Source organism: Budorcas taxicolor, chromosome 9, assembly GCF_023091745.1.
Source record: "Budorcas taxicolor isolate Tak-1 chromosome 9, Takin1.1, whole genome shotgun sequence".
NCBI classification, from domain to species: domain Eukaryota; kingdom Metazoa; phylum Chordata; class Mammalia; order Artiodactyla; family Bovidae; genus Budorcas; species Budorcas taxicolor.
The window spans coordinates 24,951,768-24,977,528 of record NC_068918.1 but is presented as its reverse complement, the minus strand read 5'-3'; the positions used below and the strand labels follow the sequence as shown (position 1 = coordinate 24,977,528).

Here is a 25,761-nt window from a genome sequence, read left to right as displayed (position 1 = left end):
AATATGGATTACACATTTGAAGCTGATAAAATATATATATATTTGATTATATAAATGTATGTATATATGTGTCATACTGAGACATAGAAGTCTAGATATTTTAGGAGATGGCTCATTGCCCCTACATTAGGACAGGTCCCTGGAGTGGTGCAGATTATTTTCAACAACAATTGTGTGAGTCTGCTTACCTAGCACTTCCTCTTCATATGCGCCTTCCCCGCTGCTGCAGCCGACTTCACAGGATTCTCGCTATGGAAGACAGGTAGCATGCCAGTCAGTGCAGCCTTTGTACTGCTTTCGCTCACAAGCTTCAACCAAATTTTGAAATAGAAATGCCTGATATTTAACTATACCTGTATATCAAGAATTTGAGCTGTAATACTCAAGTTCCCATTTGCTAGTGGGATTAGAACAACAGCTTTCAATCTTTTTTGACCATGTCCCGAATCCCAAAATACATTTAACAAAACAACTTTTTACACACATACAAGTTGGGGAAAAAAGATTGCTGAAATGGTCGTTTTTTTCCCTTTTTTTTAAACAGTTTTATTGAAATATATTTTACATACCATAAAATCTACCCATTTAAAGCACATAACTCAGTGGTTTTTAGAATCTTCAAAGAATTGTAAAATCATCATCACAATCTGAATTTAGAACATTTTCGTCTCCGAAAGGAATCCTGAGCCGTGATGCAATCTTATACGTTCTATCCTATGTCATTTTATTTATTGTGACTCTTTAATCCAGTAAGTTAATTTCATGACCTTCTAATGGGTGACACCCCACAAAGTGACAAAATACTGAGCTCAACAGTGCAATTATATGTTTGCATCTTAGTCAAAGGTTTAGTGAGTTACTTAAAACTCTAGCCTAAAATGAAGCCTATTTATTTTATGTATCCGTGCCTTCCTTGAAAAATTGAAAGTGGACTATAAACTTTGGAGCAACTGAACATTTCAATGAATGCTAAGGGCCAAAGTTAAATTTTAAGGTCTACAAAAACCTAATGGTGCTTAACATCTCATCTCATTAACTGAAAAAGAGTAAACATTTTGGGGGCTGAGACACAAATTTCTTGCGACTTTTAACATTAACAATAGTTAGGAGGAGAAAAAGCAAGGAGAAAAGGCATGCAGCATAAAACTACAACACAACCACGGTCAATCTTCCCACTCTCATTCAGTTTACAATTATAACTCCTGGGACAACATTCTATTGTTTCTCATGATAATAAGGGAAACCATGACTCAGTGCATTTCCTCTGCATGTCCAGGTAGAGAAGGGCTGTTTAATTTGCAAATACTCAACCATCCCATATTTGATCTGTGCTCTCCAAGGAAGTGGAGCCTGATAAGCCCAGGTTTGCTTAGTTAGGGATTAAATACCTCAGTCTGGGCTCAGGATTATTTAACTTAAAGGTCTAGTATATTTTTCACATCTTCTTTGTGGCTTCAGTAAAATACACTCAGCACATTCATTAACTGCAGAGAATAAATGTACCAAGTGGCAGCAAAATTATCATTAACCTGGGATTTCTTTTCAAGAAAGAAAACTGAGGAAGAAGGAAGGAAATGGAATAATGAGTATGTGGTAACACAGCTAGTTCTGACCTATCCAGGAGCTTAAATGTTTTGTTTACTTCGATGAAGCTTGCCTTTTTTCCCCAGCTTTATTAAGATAAATGATTACCACCATAAGCTAACACCTTCACTCCATCATAGAATTAGCATTTCTGCTTTGTGGTGAGGATATTTAAGGTCAACTCTTTAGCAGCATTCAAGAACATAATACAGTGTTATTAGCTATAATCACCATGTTGTATGTTGGATTCCCAGAACTTGTTAATCTTATAACTAGAAGTTTGTACTCCAAAGAGTTTAAGTGTTATCTCGAGTGGAGGCAAAGCTATTGAATAGGATTTCCTTCTTTTGTCTCTCCCTCTCTTTCTCTGTGTGCCTTCCTCCCTCTATCTCGCTTGCTCTCTCTCTCTCTCTCATCTAACATTAGACTTCAAGTGAAGTTATCCAGTGTTTCTCAAACTCAAGTTGCCCTGGAGAGAACTTAAAGGAATTTGGATTTGTGAAGTTCACAGAATCTGAGCCAAAAGCCCTGGGTGTGGCATTTATACAACATATTCCAGGCGACTGAGCTGCCATTGCCACTGCGAAAGCCAAGTTCATCCTTCCCAGGGGCTACACCCATCTGCTGCCTCTGTTCTCCTGGCAGTAAGATGACTTTCATCATCACCCTCTGGCTCCACTCCTGTGTTTCCCTGACTGTCACATCTGCTGTCTTTTGCTATTCCTGCAGCTCAAGGAGGATAGGCCCCACCACCCTCCCTGGATGCCTCTATTGCAGAGTCTCCATATGAATTGTGGCTTCATCTCCTAAAAAGTCATTCATTCAAAAAATATTTACTGATACCTTTTACATGCCAAGCACTGTTTTAGATTTTAAGGCTATGGCAGTGTATAAGACCAGTAAGTTCCCTAACTTCATGGAATTTATATTCTTTTAGAAGAAAATACACAATAACAAAGTAACTAACTCAAAAAATAAAGTATGCTTGGATAATGTATTCTTGCCTGGGGAATCCCATGGACAGAGGGGCCTGGTGGGCTATGACCCAAAAGGTCACAAAGAGTTGGACATGAATGAGGAGACTTAGATAAAAGTCAAAGACATAAGGCATGACCAGACAGGAAGGGGACTAACTTTAGTTAGGGTGGTCAGGAAGAACCATGCAGAGGTGACCTTCAAGACAAGACCTGAGTGATCAGAAGGAGCTGGCCTTGCAAAAATCTGGACAAGGGCAAATGCCTTGAGGTAGGAATATGCCACATAGACTCGGAGATGAGGGAAAGGCCAGTATGGCTGGTGCAGAGAACAAGGAACAGGAGGCAAGATGAGGTGGATGAGCCAGCAAACACTGGTAGTTTGTACTTTTTCTTAAATGGCAATGAGAAGTCATAAGTTTTTAGAACCTTCTAGATTAGGATAATCTAATTTGTGTTCTAAATTATCAGGGATAAGCCATCTTACTTGCTCACATCATTTTCCAAATTACACCTTGCAAGCTACCACTTCTAAAACTATTCCCTCCAAGAAACGTGTGGGCAAATCCCAAGCTTTCTAGGTGGAAGCGTTGATGGTCGAGGAGTTCAAATTTCCTAAAGGTGTGAGCAGCTGAGTTAAAAATATCTATCTCTGTATCTCTCTCTTTACCCCCACCTCTATCGAGCATGTATGACTGTTCAGGTCTACATTATTTAATGTATAAAGTAGCAAAATATAATAGGAAAGAATAGAATAATTACATGTTACAACAGAGAGCAAAGGTACGTGTTACGTAAGCAGGACTGGGCAGCACAGTGATGAACAGTGAACTATCGCGCTAGAGACCCAGTCCTCGAGGAACAGAGATGCCCATGCAGAGAATGGGCATGTGGACACAAGGCGGGAAGGGGGTGGGACGAACTGAGAAACAGCATTGATGAGTATACGCTGCCACATGTAACATAAACAGCTAGTGGGAAGCTGCTGTATAACGCGGGGAGCTCAGCTCTGTGCGCTGTGATGACCTAGACCGGCGGGATGCAGGGAGTGGGAGGGAGGCTTAAGAGGAAGGGGATATATGCATACATACTTCAGATTCACGTTGTTGTACAGCAAAAATTAACACAACAGTATAAAGCAATTATCCTCCAACTAAAAAAAAAAAAAGGCTTTAAATTAACAAAGTTTAAAAAAGAGAAAGAAACCCAGTCCTGAACTGCTTGGATGCTTCAGGCACTTTCGCTCTCTGGCTTCTAAACACAATCCTCTCAGGGACTGTTATTTTGGCTGCTGCTTTTGTTTTGGTCACATAAAAGAGTTCTCAGGCAGTTGTCTTTTTGTTTTTGTTTTAATCTCATCCAGGAATGAGCTTTAATTGTCCATTTACATAAGGAGCAATTTTTCCTTTGTTTTATTTCTTCTTACCTAACTCAATCACCATTCATTCCCAAGGAAAAATCACTCAGATACAGGGTCACCACAGACTATTGAGGACTATTCCAATTTAAGTTTTTGCTTTTATTTTCTATTCGAAGGAATTTTTTCTGTTTTACTAATCATCTGTATCTCTTCCTCAGGCAAGATAGGATAGTTCTGTTCTCTGGTTTCAAGGAAATTTTAAATAGAATACAGCATAGATGTGAAACTGAGAGATAATGCAGCTTCATCATAAGTACCTATTGTCAAATAAACTAATAAATTCTGCAGGATATAGAATCCTGGACAGGAAATTTTAATTGAAGAAGACTGAAGGAGAAGAAGGTCAAGTGCAGGGGAGAGACCTCCCGTGGGGCTAGAGGAGAGGGTAACTGGAAGACACCTGGTCGGCCAGAGTCAGTATGAGGTCCCTTATTATCATAGCAAGAAGTAAATTAACAGAAATTTAAATTTTAAAAAGCTGTGTTGCCAAAGGAGTTTGCTGAATAAGGAAGAAGACTGCAACCTAAGAGTACTCTTCTGCGACTTTCCTGGTAGTTTTCAGTGGTTAAGATCCTGCACTTCCTATGCAGAGAGCATGGGTTCAATCCCTGCTGTGGAATGTGGCCAAAAGAGAAAATAAATAAACAAATAAATAAAAGGTTATCTTTGAATGCACTGTATTTAATGATAACCCATAGGCTTTAGGGGGAAGAGGTGAAATCAGCAGAGATGAGGGTATCCTCACTGTGCCTTTTCCTCTCTTCCCACCACCCAGGCTTCAGGAAGCAGAAGAACCTTTCAAACCAGATTAGAGTAGTACACATGTACACGTGTGAATGTGTATGAGTGCATACATACATCTATGTACGTTCATATATGCATTTTATATATGCACATAGATATGTAGAGTTCAGCAAATACTTGAGTCAAAGATAGAAACACAGTCATTTTTACACCCAGAGTTAGAGCACTCCTAGCAAGAACATTTCTGTGCACCAAGAATGACTCAGCCTTCTTTATCCTTATTTTAATAGTGTTTTAAGGATAAGAGAGAAAGACGTGAGGTTTAATGACACCTTTTTTGCAAGTGACTGGCACTCACCTCACAAACTGCAGCATAGGTTTCATTCTGCATGGAGGAAAAAGGAAAGAAAAATTACTCAAAATCTTTAGAGTTGTAAATAATTTTAATGACACTTAGCTAGGCATTTCTGCCAAATTAATTTATGCCCCACCATCGACAAAATGCTTCCCCTGTGGTTCAGCAGGCAAAAGAATCCACCTTCAATGCAGGGGACACAGGAGACTCAGCTTCAATCCCTGAGTTAGGAAGATCACCTGGAGAAGGATATGGCAACCCACTCCAATATTCTTGCCTGGAAAACCCCATGGACAGAGGAGTCTGGTGGACTATGGTCCAAAGGGTCACAAAGAGTTGGATAAGGCTGAGCAATGGGGCATGAGCATGAACACATGATGAAACAATCGATAAAGAATAATCGGAGCAAAAGATTCCAGAGCTGGGCCTTCCGTCCAGGAAGGCCACTGTACAAACTGCTGTAAAAAGTATGTTCTTTGCATTATTGGAAAAACAAGGACACACGATGTCTCCTAGAAAATCTCAGCTAAGCAGTAATCCACGATAGACCAGGTTAGAGAATGAAGGGATGTTGGTAGGTGCCGAGGGAGACAGAATCGGAAATGAAAAGCCACCAATAGGTCTGGTTAGGAAAGGCCAGCAGATTCTTCTGCCCAAACCGGCCACTCCAGCATCCACTCTGCTTGCCGGACTGATTCCCCCAACAAATGGTACTTATTCCTTCACTCGCTCAGTGCAGTCTGAGGACTAGCTACGAGCCCCTCACTGTGTTCGGAGGAGGGGACAGTGTGAACAAGACAGAAAGCGTCCTCCCCTGATAGCCCTACATGTCGGCAAAGGATATTAAACACGTGACTCGGCAAATAATGACTCAGACTACCATCTGGACAATGTGCTACCAAGGGCAAGGAAAAGTGTTTTTATTTTTTCGCTTGTGTATTCACTTGGCTGCACTGGGTCTTAGTTGCAGCATGTGGGATCTAGTTTCCCAACCAGGGATCAAACGACAGCCCTCTGCCCTGGGAGTGTGGAGTCTTAGCCACCAGGCCACCCAGGAAGTCCCTGGAAAAATGTATTTAGAGTGTGTGATTGTTCACAAGTCCAAACAGCACCTGCTCCATCTTTTGGTAACTTCCAGTCTATGAAGCACACCGTCACAAGCAGGAGAGTGGGTGTAAGTGACTCCTAGAGCTGAGATCTGTGAGGACACTTGTACAAGAAAAGCTGTGAGGACTGACTATACATACGAAGACGTTAATATCCTTATTTAAATCCCCATGCTGTAATTTGAGTCATTAATAGAAAATGATATTCTGTGTGCTTAGTCGCTCAGTCGTGTCCAACTCTTTTGCGACCCCATGGACTCTACCCCATCAAGCTCCACTGTCCATGAGGATTCTCCAGGCAAAAATACTGGAGTGGGTTGCCATACACCCCTCCAGGGGATCTTCCCAAGTCAGGGACTGAACCCAGGTCTCCCTCATCGCAAGTGGATTCTTTACCATCTCAGCCACCAAGGAAGTTCAAGAAAGTGATATTACCTACAGTTATCATGATCCTAACTAATTTAATCTCTGAACTGAACAAAGCAACCCATTTTTAAATTATAAAACTCTTATCCATGAGATTGAAGTAATTAATTATAGTGTAACAAGCACTATCCTTAGCAGAGATTCGCTTATTATCTTAATTTACCTATTAGGAAAGTAAAGTACCAAGTACCTTAACGAAGTCACACACTAATTGGCAAAGCCAGGATAAATGAAAAATAAAAAAGTATTAGGGAATGTATTTCCTACACGAAGTGAAGTAAACCTAGGTGTGTGTGCCCTCTGGGTTAGACTGCCTCCATCTTCCCCACAGAGAAACCCTGAACGTGATCTAGGTCTCTTCAAAGTGTGGTCTGGAAACACCCAGCATTGCATCACCTAGGAGCGTGTTGCAAGCACAGAATTTCTAGTCCCCACACAAAACCTAGTGAATCAGAATCTGCATTTTAGCGAGATCCCAGTTATTTGCATATTAAAATTTGAGAAGTACAGGACTAGGACATTTACCAAATACTTAACATTTTACTAAAAGGTCGCTACAGTTTGGAGCAATTGGTCATTTCTGGCTTCCATGGTTTGCATTAACTTCTTTTGGTTTCCAGTTTACCAGCTGCATTAATAATGTTGATTTTGGGACTTCGCTGATGGTCCAGGGGTTAAAATCCACTTTGCAATGCAGAGGATGCAGGTTCAATCCCTGGTTGGGGAATTAAGATCTCGCATGCCACAGAGCAACTAAGCCCTCACACTGCAACTGCGGAGCTCACTCCACAACTAAAGAGTCTATGCACCACAGAGAAAGCTCTCCCGTGATGCAAACAAAGATTCCGTGTGCCGCAACTGCAGCTGCTGCTGCTAAGTCGTTTCAGTCGTGTCTGACCCTCAGCGACCCCATGGACTGCAGCCTACCAGGCTCCTCCATCCATGGGATTTTCCAGGCAAGAGCACTGGAGTGGGGTCCCATTGCCTTCCCCGTGCCGCAACTAAGACCCCACAAAGCCAAATTAATTGATTAAAAAAAAAAAAACTGATCTCATTTTCTCCATTACTCCATTTCCATTATGTATTACTCATACTTTTGCCTTAGAGTCAAGCCAGCTAATTAAAAGCCAATGGAAAATCACATGGGAATCCTCATGGAGAATGTTTCTCTTGAGGGACACATTAATATCAAAACAGAAACATACTTAATACTTACACACTTTAAGGCACAGTTTTCCTGATCTGCCGAATTCCAGAAATGGCATCCTTGGGTACACTATAAGAGAGACTAAGAGACAGTGATGACTGAAGAAGTGTGATTCTTCTAGTCTCCTGAAAGTGCAGCTATTAACAGTGTTCCCGAAGTAGAAATCTATCTGCCAAGGAATCTGCGGCCTCGCAGCAATCAGGACTTTTGAGAGTGTAAGCAGAGCTGTCGTATTCACAGACAGAGGAGGGCTTGGAGTGGCTCGGGGTTGCTGAGTGGAGTCTAGCCTGGGGCGCGCAGGCCTAGACCCCAGGGAGCAACGGAATGTCTGGGAACACACTGTCCACTGGGTGCTTGGTGCAGGGGAAGTCCAGGACAGCATGGTGTCAAGCACATCATATAGGTCCTTGGGGTGTATCACGCAACAAGCCAAACCTAAAGCTGGAGACTCAAGCAGAGGCAGCACATCAAAACCGAGGTAGGTGAATAGTTTGGGAAGTCGGTTGCCCTGACCTCCCACTGGACAGATTCAGCTTGTGCCTCCTTGCCTGGTTTGTCTGCGCCTGTGATTGCATGGACCATTCAGTGCCCAGGCCGCAATAACACCTAAATCGCCTTCCGCTTTCCCTCAGTTCCTTCTGCTCTGCCATCTCTTTTTTTTTTCTCCTTTTTCCTTTCGTGTCTATGTCCTATCCTCAATTCTTTCTCTTCTCACTCTTCAGGTTCTCCAAAACTGAGCTCATCTCCCTTGTCAGTATCAACCATCCGAATTTGAACTTCCCTTCCTGAGCGCCAGACCCAGATTTCAACTGTTTGTTAAATAGCTCCATTTGAGTCCCGACAAACACCTCCGGTAATGGAGTGAGTTGCCATTTCCTCCTGCAGGGGATCTTCTCTACCCAGGGATCGAACTCGTGTCTCTTACATCTCCTGCATCTCAAGCAGGTTCTTTCCCCCTAGGGCCACCTGGGAAGCACCAAATCCCGCATATGAAACATCAGATTCCTCCCTTTGTACCCTCGAATTTGCTCTCTCTCCTGTTTGCTATTAATACGCTTCCGTCTTCTGAGCTGCCTGAACCAGGAGTCAGGGCACCTTCTCCTTCTTTCACTGCCCTCCCACCCCATCCTTATAGATAATCCATCACCAGGTTCTACGGATTCACTTCTTTATTGCCTGCACTCTGTCTTGGTTCCTTGCTCACTCATGTCCTTGTTTTTCTGGGCCCACCACCACTTGCGAACAGCTTCATGGGGGACAACAAAACCTAATCATATCCTTATCCTATCTAAAACCCTGTGTGTCATTGAAACCAAATATTCCCAACATGGGATACCGAGCTCTCCACCATCTGGCCCCACCTAGCTTGCCAGCCCAGTCTTCTACTTCCTGTCTCTGCACACACACCCTCCCCCAAGCAAGCTGAAGTACCCCTCCTTCTCTGCACAACTCAGCTGTCTCAAACTTTTGGGTCTGGATACAAAGGGCTCCCTCTGATTAGTGTACCTTTCTCCTCTAGTCCTTCTAGAAAACTCTTCGTCTTTCTAGTTTTAGCCATGCAAGACCTGCAGGCAAGCAAGCTGCTTTTCCTCCTGTGTATTCTTCTTTCTCTTCCCACCCACCGCTGTTCTGACTCTCACAATGCTGTCTGGCTATGATTTTAGGTACATGTCTCTCTCTCTTACAAGACTGTGAGTCCTTTGGAACAGAGACCCTATTTTACTCATTCTTAAGTCTCTACTACCCAGCACAGCGCCTGGTTTATACCTATACTTGAAGTCACCAAACACGTGTTGTGTAAATAGATACAGGTGCAGGAAAGAAAGAAGACTATAAGTGTAACTGATAGAGCAAAGAGCAGACACTGTCTAATCCAACCCTCTCAGAATACCTGTATTTTAGTAGTTTTAACTACATCTCAGAAATTTTAAGTAATTTGGCCAAAGCCACATTCATTGGAAGGACTGATGCTAAAGCTGAAGCTCCAATATTTTGGCTGCTTCATGCAAAGAACTGACTCATTAGAAAAGACCCTGATGCTGGGAAAGATTGAAGGCAGGAGAAGGGGACTACAGAGGATGAGATGGTTGGATGACATCGCTGACTTGATGAACATGAGTTTGAGCAAGCTCTGGGAGTTGGTGATGGACAGGGAAGCCTGGCTTTCTGCAGTCCATGGGGTCTCACAGAGTCAGACAGGATGAGCAACTGAACTGAACTGAACACAGCTGGGTATAATCAAAATCATGGTCTTGGCTTAGTCCTATGTTCTTTCCACTTCAACGCGCTGTCCCTGAACTCATGTTTGAATAATCTGTGATGCAGACTTCTCTCTATTTTCCATCCAGCTTCCTCCATCGGGCACAATTAAATGAGCTTTTACTTAGGAATTATTATTATGGTAATCAAACCTGACTTTTGTCCCTTTTTTATCAATGTAAACACTGTAAAATCCCAGGCAGTGGAAGCAATTACTCACCGGTTCACTCAGATTGTGAGGCGTGCCAACATCAAGCTGTCTGCCCTGAAATGAAGAAAGAGGGACGGTGTAACTACCACAACATTAAAAAAAAGAAAAAAAGAGCTTCCTTTTTTTGCCTCTCCAGTGTTTTCTAAATGTAAATTAAGGAGCCAAATGTTTTAAAGTCATTAAATCAGTCACAAAACCAGACAAGATGCCTCTGCAAGTTAACAGGAATACCTTGGAGATCCCACGAGTTTGGTTCCAGACTACTGAAATAAAGGAAATCAGCAAATCTGGGGGCTTCCCAGTGCATGTACAAGTATGTTCACACTATACTATAATCTATCAAGTGTACAATAGCACTGTTTTTTAAAAAGTACATGCTTTAATTTAAGATGTTTTATTGCTAACAAATGCTAACCATCATGAAACAATACAAGGTTATCACAAATCTTCAATTTGTAAAAAACCACAATATATGAAGAGTGCAATAAAACAAAGTGTGCCTGGATAAGCTGCAATGCCTAAGGATTCTGCAGAAATGATAAAAGTGGGAGTCAGGATGTAGCCAAAAAAAGTGGTTAAGAACAATTAAATAAGTATTAAATAAGCCTGTGACATTAGCCAATCAAGGACTCCCAGACTAGAGATGAACTACATTTGCATTTTTCATTTTTTTAAAGAGACTAAAACAACAATTGACTGCATTTAATTAATATTATATAACAAACCATACAAAAAATGCATTCATATTCTAACCTAAATCTGTATATGTTTTTGTTCATGACACACAAGGTGAAAGTGTGAATAACAGCTGCCCTAGGCAAGATTTTTTCAAGGTGTATTTCTTCCTCGTGTTTCTATGCTTATTATTTTGGATTTGTTTTTATAATGTGAAAAGCTATTTTCCTCCATCCAAGAAAAGTACTTCCTATATAAATATCATTAGTGCCCTTAGATCCAGAATTTAAAAATGGAAAAATAAAATCATAAGCTACGCAGACTATTTGACCAGGAGGTTAATAACCTGAAGCCCAGAAACAACTTGATTTTGTTCCTCATAAAGTCTCATGTACTAATATGAACAGTGTTTCTCAGTTCTCATGGCTATGCAATGTGTATGTCTATGCATGCATGCTCAGTCATGTCTGACTCTTTGCGACCCCACAGACTGTAGCCTGCTGGGCCCCTCTGTCCATGGGATTCTCCAGGCAAGAATACTGGAGTGGGTTGCCATTTCCTTCTCCAGGGCATCTTCTGAACCCAGGGATCACACCCACGTCTTTTGCATCTCCTGCATTAGCAGGCAGGTGCTTTACCAGCTGAGCCAGTGGGCTATGCAATATTTGAGGTTTATATGACTGGTCACTCTCCAACTCTTTAGCAAAGGGATTTTCAGAAGTTCTGGAAACAAAGGAGCTAATGGAATGGCATTACCACTAAAAGATTTATGCTAACCAGGTGTTTGGGTTGCTTGAAAAGTACACCATTTAACATACAACATTTCTGTTGTAAATACTATACCACCAGAAGACAGATTAAACAGTTTTGTATAAAGCCATGGTGTAAAAATTAGTGTTTGTGTGCAAAGTCACTTCAGTCATGCTGGGCTGTTTGTGACCCTATGGACCATATCCTGTCAAGCTCCTCTGTCCATGGGATTTTCCAGGCAAAAACACTGGAGTGGGTGACCATTTCCTTCTCCAGGGAATCTTCCTGACCCAGGGATCGAACCCACAGCTCTTAAGTCTCCTGTATTGGCAGGTGGGTTCTTTATCACTAGTGCCACCTGGGAAGCCCTGGAAGCCCCCCAAAATAGGGATAATGAAAAAACACTGTATTCCACTTTACTTGAGTAAATTGCCAAGCACATGACTTGGAGAATGCCACAATGCCCTTATAACACAAGTCAGTTAAATTGTCTTATACAGAGACGAAGGTGGTATCGGGAAACCTGTGTAGAGTATGCATGCCGGAAATAGATTAATGACTGTGCTAATCAGACATACAATTACATGTGTCATGCAAAACCTCAAAGCACCCCAAGGTTTCGGAGGCCTGTTCCATCATCACCTTGGGGTCCTTTGAATGATTTTTCCCACAGGACACATATAATCATAGGTTTAAATGGGGAAAGGAGTACATCAAGGCTGTATGTTGTCACCCAGTTTATTTAACTTATATGCGGAGTATATCATGCAAAATGCCAGGCTGGATGAAGTACAAGCTGGAGTCAAGATTGCTGGGAGAAATATCAATAACCTCAGATATGCAGATGACACCACCCTTAAGGCAGAAAATGAAGAGGAACTAAAGAGCTTCTTGATGAAGGTGAAAGAGGAGAGTGAAAAAGCTGGCTTAAAACTCAACATTCAAAAAATGAAGATTATGGCATCCAGTCCCACTACTTCATGGCAAATAGATGGGGAAACAATGGAAACAGTGACAAACTTTATTTTCTTGGGCTCCAAAATCAGTGCTGATAGTGACTGCAGCCGTGAAATTAAAACACACTTGCTCCTTGGAAGAAAAGCTATGACCAACCTAGACAGCATGTTAAAAAGCAGAGACATTACTTTGCCAACAAAGGTCCGTATAGTCAAAGTTTTAGTTTTTCTAGTAGTCACATATGGATGTGAGAATTGGACCCTAAAGAAAGCTGAACACTGAAGAATTGATGCTTTTGAACTGTGGTGTTGGAGAAGACTCTGGAGAGTCCCTTGGACTGCAAAGAAATCAATTCAGTCCATCCTAAAGGAAATCAGTCCTGAATATTCATTGGAAGGATTGATGCTGAAGCTGAAACTCCAATGCTTTGGCCACCTGATGTGAAGAACTGACTCATTTGAAAAGACACTGATGCTGGGAAAGACTGACGGCAGGAGGAGAAGGGGACGACAGAGAATGAGATGGTTGGATGGCATCACTGACTCAATGGACTTGAGTTTGAGCAACCTCCTGGAGTTGGCAAAGGACAGGGAAGCCTAGAGTGCTACAGTCCATGGGGTCGCAAAGAATGAGACACGACTGAGCAACTGGACAACAACAACATATAATCACATATGTGATTAGCATGGTGATTAGCATAATCATTAATCTGTGGCTTATACCATCATGGGGCTTCCCAGGTGGCTCAGTGGTAAAGAATCTTCCTGCCAATGAAGGAGATGCAAGAGACATGGATTTGCTCCCTGGGTCGGGAAGATCCTCTGTAGTCGGACCTGGCAACTCTCTCCAGTATACTTGCCTGGAAAATTCCATGGAGAGAGGAGCCTGCCCGGCTACAGTGCATGGGGTCACAAAGAGTCAGACAAGACTAAGGGACTAAGCAGGCACGTACACACACACAATCATACTCAGAGACTTTGACTTTGTCTGAATAATGAGCTTAACCTGTTAATTGCTAAAAATCCTGCCTGTTTGGGAAAATTATGGTTTGTCAGGTTTATAGTCTTGAGCTTTTTTTATGCGAACTAACCACTAGAAATGGGGGTTGGGGGAAGTTTTTCATGAAATGAGCATTATAGGAACTAACTTCTGGGTCAAAAACTACAATGATTCACAAGTGGGATTTCCTGGGGTTTCGTAACTTTTCCATGAAGGGATTTACATATGTCCAAAAGAAGCCACTGCTGAAACTGGTTTTCTCCCCCTTGGGGCAGAGGGACAGGGAGCAGTGGTTAAGGGGTTAGGCTGTGCTGTTTTCACTAAGCAGTGAAGTGACTGTATCTGTTCTTGGTTTCAGAGCCATTGTGCTTTTTGTTTACTAGGTCAACATATTGTCATGTTAACTTGCATCTCAGCTGATCACGAAAGTTGCCTCACAGAAGGTTTTAATCAAAGCGGCCAAACCAGCAAAATAGGACATCCTGTTTCAAATTACACTCTCAACCTCATTTTGAACTGTTGCTTTTTCAGAGATTTGGCAAATTTCATGATAAGCCACTTAGCAAAGTGTTCACATTTGATGAAGCAATTTTTATATAAGCATAATTTTCTGCCACCCAGTCCTCTAAAATGTCAACTATCCATGGTTAAATGAAGAGCAGAGCTACATTTTCAATTAGTTGCATGAAGACTTAAGGCACAGTCTAAAACTGTGCTCCTATTTAAAAGATTTCTCTACTCATGTCTCTATAACTTGGATGCCAATCTTAAAAAAAAATTAAACATTTTTTCCATCTTTCTCAGCTTCTCATAAACATAAGGGCCATCAACCTTGTTTAGTATATAAGCTTTTGAGTATCTGTATCCATCTTCCTTTCGCATTGCTTAAATCTCACAGACAAAACAACTTGTACGTGACTACTAGAGCCTGTTACTGTAAAATGAAACAGAATACCACCCATTGTCGTCAAGAGTTATTACATTCCCACCAGACTCCCCTGGGACCCCGCCCTTCTGCTGTAGAGGGCATGGGTTCAATCCCTGGTGTGGGAACTAAGATCCCGCATGCTGGGCAAAAAGAATTATTAGATTCCCATCTGGATTTCCCATGAATCATCAAGTTAGCATATAATCACAACCCAGAAATTTCTAAATTGTTCACGAGTAGTACAATAGGTCAAGCTTGGTGCAGGTTTAACAGTATTTTAATTGAAGACCATCCTATTTTCATTTATATAGTCATGGCTTCAACATTTTTGGCTGATGGTTCATTGAAGCCCAGGGTTCTTTTCTTAAAACAAACAAAAACTAAAGTCTCATTTGTCTCACAGATAGATACGAGATTGATATTAATTCTTAAAAGCCCAGTTTGCAAACACATTCAAGACTTTACACAGAGGCACTGTGTCTGCATAAATGTGTGCAAGCAAGTGCAACAGCTGCTACGTGACAAATTAGGGGTCAGATCTTCTAACCTCATGGCACACGGCATTTTTTTTTTAAAGCAGTCTTATTAAGAGCAAAGGGAAATATACAAATTCAGAATATTGCATACAGTGAAACAACAGATTCCTCTGTTTATTTCTCACATTTTCACAAATTTTAAGATCTTTTTTTTGACTGAAGGAAAATAAATGAAAACTAAGAAGGAAGAGTCTATAAATTGTCCATCCTCTCTCTAGTCATTTTTGAGCAGAGTCCTTCTTGAGAAGAAAGGCTTACCAAAGATGGCAATGCTGAGTCTATGATAACCTGGTATGCACCCAAATAACCTTACATAGGTATGATATCATTGTCAACCCGCCCTACTCATTGACTTAGAATTATAGGCAGAGGAGAACTAAGTGAATATTTTTAGTAACTCTAACTGGCACTAACCAGCACCAGCCTGTGCTCAGCCGTGTCCGACTCTTTAGGACTCTATGGACTGTAGCCCGCCAGACTCCTCTGTCCACGGGCTTTTCCAGGCAAGAATACTGGAGTGGATAGCCATTTCCTCCTCCAGGGGATCTTCCTGACCCAGGAATGGAACCAGTGCCTCCTGTGACTCCTGCCTTGGCAGGCAAATTCTTTTCCCAATGAGTCACTTAGAAGGTCCAGTACTGACCAGAACCTCTCCTCAAAAGTTGCTGAATCTGAGCCATTGAATTGGAGAGGTGATTAGTTTAGCAAGGAGCACACCATCTGTCCTGGGGTGACCCAGCACTATAAGCAAGATACGTTTCAAGAGACAACAGAAAATCTAAAAGGGCCTGGAAGGTGGCTTAAGCATCTGTTGTGGCCTTTGGAAGAGCCTGTGCTTTTCAGAAGATAGCAAAAAGATGACCGTCACTGGAGCCTTCTCTTTCCATTCCATGCAAGCACCATCCACTTTGCGGCTCACTCTCTCCAGCCTCTAGAACAATGCCAAAAGGATAATGGTGTTCCATAACTATATGCTGAAGGAATAAATCCAAGAATTCAAGGTGGCCTACTATTCAGGAAGGGCCCAGAAGTGCCTTGGAAGCATCACCCAGTAGCCTAAGATCATGAGGGATTACTCTCCTTTCTTGAGAAGTAATCAGACATAGGAACCAAAGGACAAATGTTGACTTCTTTTCCTCTCATTTGGTGTGTGAATAAAGATTCCTCTGATCTCCATTCCCTAACTATTTATATTTTTAGAGAAAGGAGAAGAAAGCTTAATATTTTTTGTTTTTAGATAATTAAGTACATAGAGAGTAGGAACTGTATCTTTTAGGTTAATTGTGCAACCAAATGCCTCATAGTTCTTTGTGTTCATAATTTTGTTCAAAATGAAGCTTTTGATTCCCCCATATGTGATTGAAACACAATCAAATACAATGACATGTAAGACGGCGAATTTGCAATTGAAATTTTTCCTATCCCTTCAAAAATCAATGTTAGCTCATAAAAGCAAAAGAGTGAATACCTGGGTAGTTTTTAAACAATGAAACAACAGAGACATTTCTTGGTGACCTTTAAGTCACACCGTAATAGTATTGAGTTTTTCTGTTGGCAGCTCTCAAAATTAAGTTTAATAAACCGAATGGCGTGCCCATCAAACAGTCTTGGGCAAGGTAGCCTCATGAGTCAGGTCTAGGGGGTTCAGAGGAAGATGATTTTGTCAACACTCTTCCCTAATTTCCAACTCTCTCTCCATCCCCCTCCTCCCCATAATCATAGCTAACATTAGTGAGTGAGTCTCAAGTTCCAGGCACTCTTCTTGGTGTTCTACACTGAATCTCATTCAACGTCCCAACAACCCTATTCGGGAGATACTTTCATTAACTTCATTTTGTGGCTGAGAGACAGGGAGGTCTAGTAAGTTGTCCAAGAGTTAGGATTTTAATGGGGCACTAGTTGCCTCCAGAGCCAGTGCCCTTAACCAAAGCACAGATGCTGCCTCTAATCTGTCCCGAATTCCTCACATTGGAGTGAGAGTTCTCATTTACCTGAGCTCACCTCTTCCAATTACCTGCTTGAAAGACACTGTCCCAGTCCCAGAAACTTAAATCCTCAACCCAACTCCTACTTCTTGGCACAAGCGTCCCCATATTGCCCACCTCAGGCAGAACTAACTTCACTCTTTACTTCCTATTATTAGTGAAACAGAGCAGAACGATCTGCATTTTAATCCCACATGTGATATTTGCTCCTGATGTGATCATTTTAAAAGTTAGCTGTGTTGTTTAAACTTCGTATTCTCATCTGAAACATAAGTAGGATAATAATTAGTGCTTAAAGTTCTGTGGGGCTTCCCTGGTGGCTCAGAGGTTAACGCGTCTGCCTGCAATGCGGGAGACCTGGGTTCGATCCCTGGGTTGGAAAGATCCCCTGGAGAAGGAAATGGCAACCCACTCCAGTATTCTTGCCTGGAGAATCCCATGGACAGAGGAGCCTGGTGGGCTACAGTCCACGGGGTCGCAGAGTCGGACATGACTGAGCGACTTTACTCACTCACTCAAAGTTCTGTGAAGATTAAATTAAATTATATATTCATTATTATAGTACACTGCCAGGCACTTAGAAATCTATTATTAATATTATGTGCAAATTTGCTATAAACAGCCTTTTGCAGACATATCATTCAGTTCAGTTCAGTTCAGTTTAGTTCAGTCACTCAGTCGTGTCCGACTCTTTGTGACCCCGTGAATCGCAGCACACCAGGCCTCCCTGTCCATCACCATCTCCCGGAGTTCACTCAGACTCACATCCGAGTCGGTGATTCCATCCAGCCATCTCACCCTCTGTCATCTCCTTTTCCTCCTGCCCACAGTCCCTCCCAGCATCAGAGTCTTTTCCAATGAGTCAACTCTTCCCATGAGGTGGCCAAAGTACTGGAGTTTCAGCTTTAGCATCAGTCCTTCCAAAGAAATCCCAGGGCTGATCTCCTTCAGAATACATTGGTTGGATCTCCTTGCAGTCCAAGAGACTCTCAAGAGTCTTCTCCAACACCACAGTTCAAAAGCATCAATTCTTCAGCGCTCAGCCTTCTTCGCAGTCCAACTCTCGCATCCATACATGACCACTGGAAAAAGCCATAGCCTTGACTAGACGGACTTTGTTGGCAAAGTCATGTCTCTGCTTTTGAATATGCTATCTAGGTTGGTCATAACTTTTCTTCCAAGGAGTAAGCGTCTTTTAATTTCATGGCTGCAATCACCATCTGCAGTGATTTTGGAGCCCAAAAAATAAAGTCTGACACTGTTTCTGCTGTTTCCCCATCTATTTCCCATGAAGTGATGGGACCAGATGCCATGATCTTCGTTTTCTGAATGTTGAGCTTTAAGCCAACTTTTTCACTCTCCACTTTCACTTTCATCAAGAGGCTCTTTATTTCTTCACTTTCTGCCCTAAGGGTAGTGTCATCTGCATATTTGAGGTTATTGATATTTCTCCTGGCAATCTTCATTGAAGCTTGTGCTTCTTCCAGCCCGGAGTTTCTCATGATGTACTCTGCATATAAGTTAAATAAACAAGGTGACAATATACAGCCTTGACGTACTCCTTTTCTTATTTGGAACCAGTCTGTTGTTCCATGTCCAGTTCTAACTGTTGCTTCCTGACCTGCATATAAAGAGGCAGTTCAGGTGGTCTGGTATTCCCATCTCTTGAAGAATTTTCCCCAGTTTATTGTGATCCATACAGTCAAAGACTTTGGCATAGTCAATAAAGCAGAAATAGATGTTTTTCTGGAACTCTCTTGCTTTTTCCATGATCCAGCAGATGTTGGCAATTTAATCTCTGGTTCCTCTGCCTTTTCTAAAACCAGCTTGAACATCTGGAAGTTCACGGTTCATGTATTGCCGAAGCCTGGCTTGGAGAATTTTGAGCATTACTTTACTAGCGTGTGAGATGAGTGCAATTGTGCGGTAGTTTGAGCATTCTTTGGCATTGCCTTTTTTGGGATTGGAATGAAAACTGACCTTTTCCAGTCCTGTGGCCACTGCTGAGTTTTCCACATTTGCTGGCATATTGAGTGCAGCACTCTCACAGCATCATCTTTCAGGATTTGAAATAGACCTACTGGAATTCCATCACCTCCACCAGCTTTGTTCGTAGTGATGCTTTCTAAGGCCCACTTGACTTCACATTCCAGGATGTCTGGCTGTAGGTGAGTGATCATACTGTCATGATTATCTGGGTCATGAAGATCTTTTTTGTACAGTTCTTCGGTATATTCTTGCCACCTCTTCTAAATATATTCTGCATCCATTAGGTCCATACCATTTCTGTCCTTTATCGAGCCCATTTTTGCATGAAATGTTCCCTTGGTAGTGATGAAATAATCTCTTCAGATAAATTTCTTGATGTTCAGGGTTAAAAGTATGCATTCTCTTTTAATTTTGATATTTATTTACCCAGTATTTTCTAGAATGCTATCAAGTTACATCCTAATGAAAAGCACATGGAAGTTCCAGCTTATCCAAACTTGGCCAATTATAAGATGTCTTTATCTCTGCCAATCTGATAGAATAAAAACTGATAATTCACTTTTCCTATGCAATTCTTTTTTTTTTTTTTTAACTTTACAATATTGTATTGGTTTTGCCATACACCAACATGAATCCACCACGGGTTTTCCTATGCAATTCTATGTTGCTGTGAGGTTGAACATCTATCACATTTTTTAGTCATTAATGCTTCTTTATTAAAAAAGCAGGCCTTCTTGTTCTGAACAATATTTAAATACTCTCCTAAGAGTTGGTAAAATTGTGTTTATCATATGTAAAACGTTTTCCATTCTTTGGCTTTGTTTTTATTGTTTATTGTCATATATTTAATTTCTAAGCAGTTGAATTTATTAATAGTTTCTTTTAGTGAATCTACGTTTTTGAAACCAACTTCTTTCCCACTCCAAGATTATACAAATAGTCTTCCCTAACGTAACAAAATATTTTATAGGATGAGGTCTTGTTCTGTTTTTGTTGTCTGTTTGTATTTAAATTATATATATTATTTTAATCTGGTAGTAATATGTTAATAGGAGTTGAAATTTTTTGAATCTTTTTTTTTCACTTTTCTTTTCAAAGAAAGGAGTACTTTATTTTTTACTTTATTTTGTTTAGATTAGCTTAAGGTGTATGACAGAACTGAGTTTAAGGTACAGAGATTTCCCATCAGCTCCCTGCTCCCACACATGCATAGCTTCTCCCATTATCAACACCATTCACCAGAATAGCACATTTTTAGTAAGCACGAGCCTACAGTGGGATAATCACAACCACCCAAAGCCCACAATTTACCTTAGGGTTCAGTCTTGGTATTTGGACAAAAGTATAATAATATAATGCCATACAGAGTACTTTCACTGCTGTGACAATCCTCTGTGTTCCGCCCATCCGTCTCCCCACAGCCCAACGCCATCGCTCTGAACCACAGACCTTTCCGGTATCTCTGCAGCTCTGCCCTCTCCAGAACATCATACAGCTGGAGTCACACAGCCTTTTCAGGTTGCTTCTTCCACTTAGTAACAGGCATTTCGGCTTCCTCCATGTCTTTCGCGGCTTGATAGCTCATTTCTTTTTATCATAGCTTTGAACAATATTTCCTTACCTGAACTGTCAGTTTACTGATTCTTTCACCTACTGAGGGAAGGAATTACTTTTCATTCTAAATGGATAGCCTCACTTTGGCTTTAATTTTCATCTTTGTCATAGTCCACACTCCCTTATGTACACAGTATAATTTCTGGAGCATATTCTGTTTTACTGGCTTGCCTATTCCTGTATTGGTACATATTGTACTAATTTCTGGAAATTTTATGGAATTTTGGAATTATGGTTTGGTGGCACTGGTGGTAAAGAACCCACTTGTCAATGCAGGAGACATAAGAGATGCAGGTTGGATCCCTGGGTTGGGAAGATCCCCTGGAGGAGGACATGGCAACCCACTCCAGCATCTTGCCTGGAGAATCCCCATGGACAGGGCAGCCTGGAGGGCTACAGTCCATAGGATCACAAAAAGTTGGACACAACTGAAGCAACTTAGCATGTGTGTTATAAAGTTGTATATTGATATATAAGAAAGGTATTGTATACACACACATATATATATATATACTTTTTTAAACAGGACAACCTTCTGAAACTTATTATTTCTGACAATCTTATTGAATTGACTTGAGGCTTCTAAAAGAGTACTTCTAAGCACTAGGTCCTCAACTGTTGGGATCTGTTACTTAAAAAAAAAAAGTTTTATTGCCAAAGATCACAAAATCATGAATAAACAAAGCCATCAATATGAAGTTGTATCCTGTTGAATCTACAATAAGAGGGTATGGGCAAAAAGCATTTCCATAAATTATTTGGCCATGAATCTCTTTTGTTTTTTTTTTTTCATAAAGGATCTCACAGTGCTAGTGTTCTGAAAAATAATTATTTTTTTGCTCTCTGCAGCACATGGCATATGCAACCTTAAAATATCAGGTCAGTTAATACACTCAACTAAAACATACAGATTCCTCCATTAGTGTAAAGCCCACGCTCAAATAGAGAACTATGATTTGTGCATTTGGGGACAGCAGTTTTAACATTCCTTTCTCCAAGACACTTCTGTTTCTTTTTAAAAGGCAAAGATGCCTCAATATCAAGAATCACCCAGTGAGAATGATAATATAATATACATCTAATTTGAGTCTCAGGGCTTCCGAGGTGGTTCAGTGGTAAATAATCTGCCCGCCAATACAAAAGATGCAGGGACACAGTTTTGATCCCTGGGTAGGGAAGATCGCTGGAGGAGATGGCAACCCACTCTAGTATCCTTGCCTGGGAAATTCCAGAGGAGCCTGGCAGGTTACAATCCGTGGGCCCAAAGAGACAGATGCAACTGAGTGACTGAACATGCACAGAGTATCAGTAGGCAAAAAAAGGATATAGAAGAGGCAACCTTTTGAGAAATAATGACTAATAATTTTCTAAAAATGTTGAGATACATGAATTGGCAGTTATAGTAAGTATGTTATATGTTATTTACCAAGCATGATAACAAAAAATTAATTAACACAAAGAACTACCCAATAAAATCAAAGATGACCTGCATAGCAGAGTCCAAGCTAAAAACAGTAGCATAGAAAAAAAAATTCAAACAGTGCAATAAACTCTGGCAGTTTTCATATCGTTCCTCTGATCTGTGGCTCTGTTCATTGTTCTTTCACCTAGCTTTTGTCTCCCCTGCCCCTGATGTGGGAGGAACAGATGGAGAACATGATTACAATCACTAGTCAAACTGGCAGACCGTGTCTTCTGCAGTTGCCACCGTATCAGCTGTGCCTTTCTCTGTAGGAGGTGAACGGAAGGCAACTCAGCAAAGGAACAGACTGTCTACTCCTTCTGCCAAACCCTGAAATCAAGGAGCCCACACACAAAAATAAGATAAGACTAAGTTTAGCTAAAAATTAAAATGGAGACTCCAATAATAGAAACAGCCAACATCAGTTTTGATAGTTGGGAAATTAATAAACAAAGTATAGTGGCACATTCATATGATGGAATATTTAAAATATATTAAGGACTGTATTTCCATAAAAGCATCAAACATTCAAACAGTGCAATAAACTGTTTTCCTGTGTACAGGAAAATCCACAAAGTAATGTTCAATGAAAGAGCTGGGTGCACAGTGTGTGAAAAATTATATACATACTTGAGGAAAAAAATCATTGAAAGAAAAATACAATTATAGGTCAATAGTTGTGGAATTACAGGATTTTTTCTTTTATTCTTCTCTATCATAAACATTTTACAATGAATATGTATTGTTTCTATAATCAGAGAAAAAAATTTAATAAAAAAGAAAATATTTAATAGTCCCAGTTTTCCATTTTTAAGTTTGGATATTTAGGTTTATAAAAACCCTAAAGCACATATTTCTACATTCATGGTAGTGACGTCTTCAGCAAAGAATTTTATAAAATACGAACCATATTTTTATTATTTTTTTCAACCATATTTTTAAAAAGTGCTGAAACAATAGTAAGCTTAAGCAGTGTTTAAAATGATAGTTTAAATTAAACTGAGAGTATAACACAAATGCCTTTCCTTTTTCACTCTATCACAGACTTCTATCTCTAATACTTTAGCCTAATAATGAATAGTATTTGGTATTTTTTTATTTTAAAAATATGACTGTAAGTATTGTCACATTGTCTTTAGATAAGGAGAGTACATCTTTCCCTGACTAGAATGTATTTGGCTTTTAAAGTTGACTCAGCAACTGTTTTAAGCACAAATAAGTCACAATAACTCTAAAGATGTGAAACACTATTTAGGAGGAATGACAACCAGAAAGGAGAAGAAAATTATAAATGTCCAGAAAAACTCACCAAAAATATTATAAATGCACAGATAGGAATTTACAAACAATTCTGTCATTTAATAATGATAATCATATATAAGTATATAATACATAAAATAACATGTAAATATATAATGATTAATAATGAGATGAAGTGTTATACATGGCATCCACATCTGCTTCCCTCATCATCCCCCTCCCGATATAATCATCTATCCACAATATAAACAGTACTTTTGCCTGCAATGACAAGGCATTGCCCTGTGGCCGAACCTATTTCATGCTTCAAGACAAATATAAATGATTTTGTAATAAATGAGTTTAACTGATATTTTTTAAGGTGTGCAAATTGATTTCATTTATGCCTCCTTTGCCCGAATCCCATGTCCCCTGTTGCAAAAATAATAATAATAATCTATGAACAGACAACTTGAAAGAAATGAAGCAGCTCTCCCCTACTTACTATAATCACTAACGTTCCTAACTTATTTTGGAAAAAGACTCTTGCCTTGCCATCATTTCTCGTGAGAAAACTTCTCATAAAGAGAAAATAATTCAACCAATATAACAAGCTGAATTCTATCTGTTCTGCTTCCTATAAAGACAAATATTAGACCAGGAAAACTTACCAGGTTAGTTACACATGACTTTAAACAGCTGTTTAAAACTGTACACTGGCCCACAGAAATCCATATGCAGCCAAGAGTTGCAAAATTGACAAGTTTCAGACTAAGCCAGTAAAGGTTCTTCATCACTTCACTAATGGCGGATTTTCACATGAACTTTCTTCTCATTTTCTCCATTTCACTATCTGAATTCTTTGGGTTTCATCACTGCAGTTGAAAGAGTGGCGGGTGGACTTTTTGGTCTTGTTCTGATGTGTCGGGATCTCTTTGCCTTTTAAATAATATTTAGAACTTTGAGTCCTAGATAGTTTGTATCATTCCCATAACAGCTATTTCATAAGGAGGCTTCCTTTTACTCCCATAAAGAAAGTCACCCACCGAGTAAAGGTTAGGTCTTAGGAGAGCGCTTCACAAGGAAAGTAAACAAAGCAGAGAAGGCAAATTACATTTCAGCCAGCACGTGACAGGCGCACAGTCTGAGAGGGGATCAGACTCAGTGGACCCCCCACCACTTCACTTCTTTGAGGTTTGCTCAGCTATGCAGGAAACTGGGTTTTAAGCATGTTTAGCAAACAGTAACACTATTCTAATAAAGAATATTAAAAAAAAAAAAATCAAAGGGCCCAAATCAGATGATGCAGCAGAGAGGAAAAAACTTAACCCTTTGAAACCAAACATACACACTTTAAAATGAAAAAGCAAACAAACCTGAAATTAATAGGTACTCTGAGGGTCAGCTAAAGACAAGAAGGTTTGTTAGGCACTGTCAGAACTTCACTACATATTAACTAAAACACTGCCTCATCAAGTCTATCGAGACAGAGAACTGAAACTAGCCACCACAGAGACCTAAGATACGTCTGAGGGCAACTGTCTTGAAAAGGAAATATTGTACAAATTTCAATCTGCTCAGCATGGAGATAAAAGTTCAAGCCTGAAACAAAGAATTTGAAAAGTTTGCAACGTACAGAAGTGAGTCATTCTGGATAGTTACTTTTTAGATTGCTGAGGATTAACTCCTTAAGGCCAGATATTGTCATGTTGGTATTTTTTTCTCATGACAATCTATAGTTTCAAATCAACTTCCTTGTCTTCTTAAATAAATTATACTGTTGTAACTTACCCTTGTGCTAATGACGTGAAGTTCTCATTGTGAGGAACACCCACCTGAGGGTTTGTTTCGAGCTGAGCATCCTTTAGTAAATCCTAACCAAACTGGTGAACAACATGAAGAAGAATGGCATTGACTCCATATTGACCCCTAAAACCTGGTCACTTAAAAAAATTCCCCACCCTCTGCTTATTTTTTGTTCATGGTCTGCATTTGAAAGAACATAGATCAAAGAATATGCAACTCTGCAATTTCTTGGTCAGAGGATATGGCCATTTTTCTACAAAAGTATGTTTAAATCAGAGAATAAACTATGGAATTTTCTCTTCCCAAAGAAATGTATCTTTTCCTGGTGCCACTAGTCCTTTCTGTCTTATTTGCACAAGTAATATTTGTAACTGTTACTTCACTAAGTGGACCACTAAGTACTTCCTTGAAAACCTAAATATAATCTTTACTGTCACTTAATCTAATTCTTTGGTGTATCCTTTCAGTATCAGGATTTGTGCTTATTCTGATTTGAGGAATTTAACTGGCACATAGATTCGCACTTGTGAAAAAT

The 25,761-nt window shown here is 40.3% G+C and overlaps 1 protein-coding gene across 1 annotated transcript in view; it reads right to left on the bottom strand.

The window, feature by feature from the left end:
* ROS1 (ROS proto-oncogene 1, receptor tyrosine kinase) overlaps positions 1-24,214 on the bottom strand; it is a 124,070-nt gene extending 99,856 nt beyond the window's left edge. Inside the window, exons 1-5 of the mRNA XM_052645576.1 lie at positions 24,092-24,214; positions 10,296-10,340; positions 7,826-7,885; positions 5,081-5,107; positions 189-249 (exon numbers count right to left, since the gene is read on the bottom strand). Of these exons, the coding sequence (XP_052501536.1) occupies positions 189-249; positions 5,081-5,107; positions 7,826-7,885; positions 10,296-10,340; positions 24,092-24,214 (316 nt within the window). The remainder of the gene's footprint in view (positions 1-188; positions 250-5,080; positions 5,108-7,825; positions 7,886-10,295; positions 10,341-24,091) is intronic.
* Between the last annotated feature and the right edge of the window lie 1,547 nt (positions 24,215-25,761).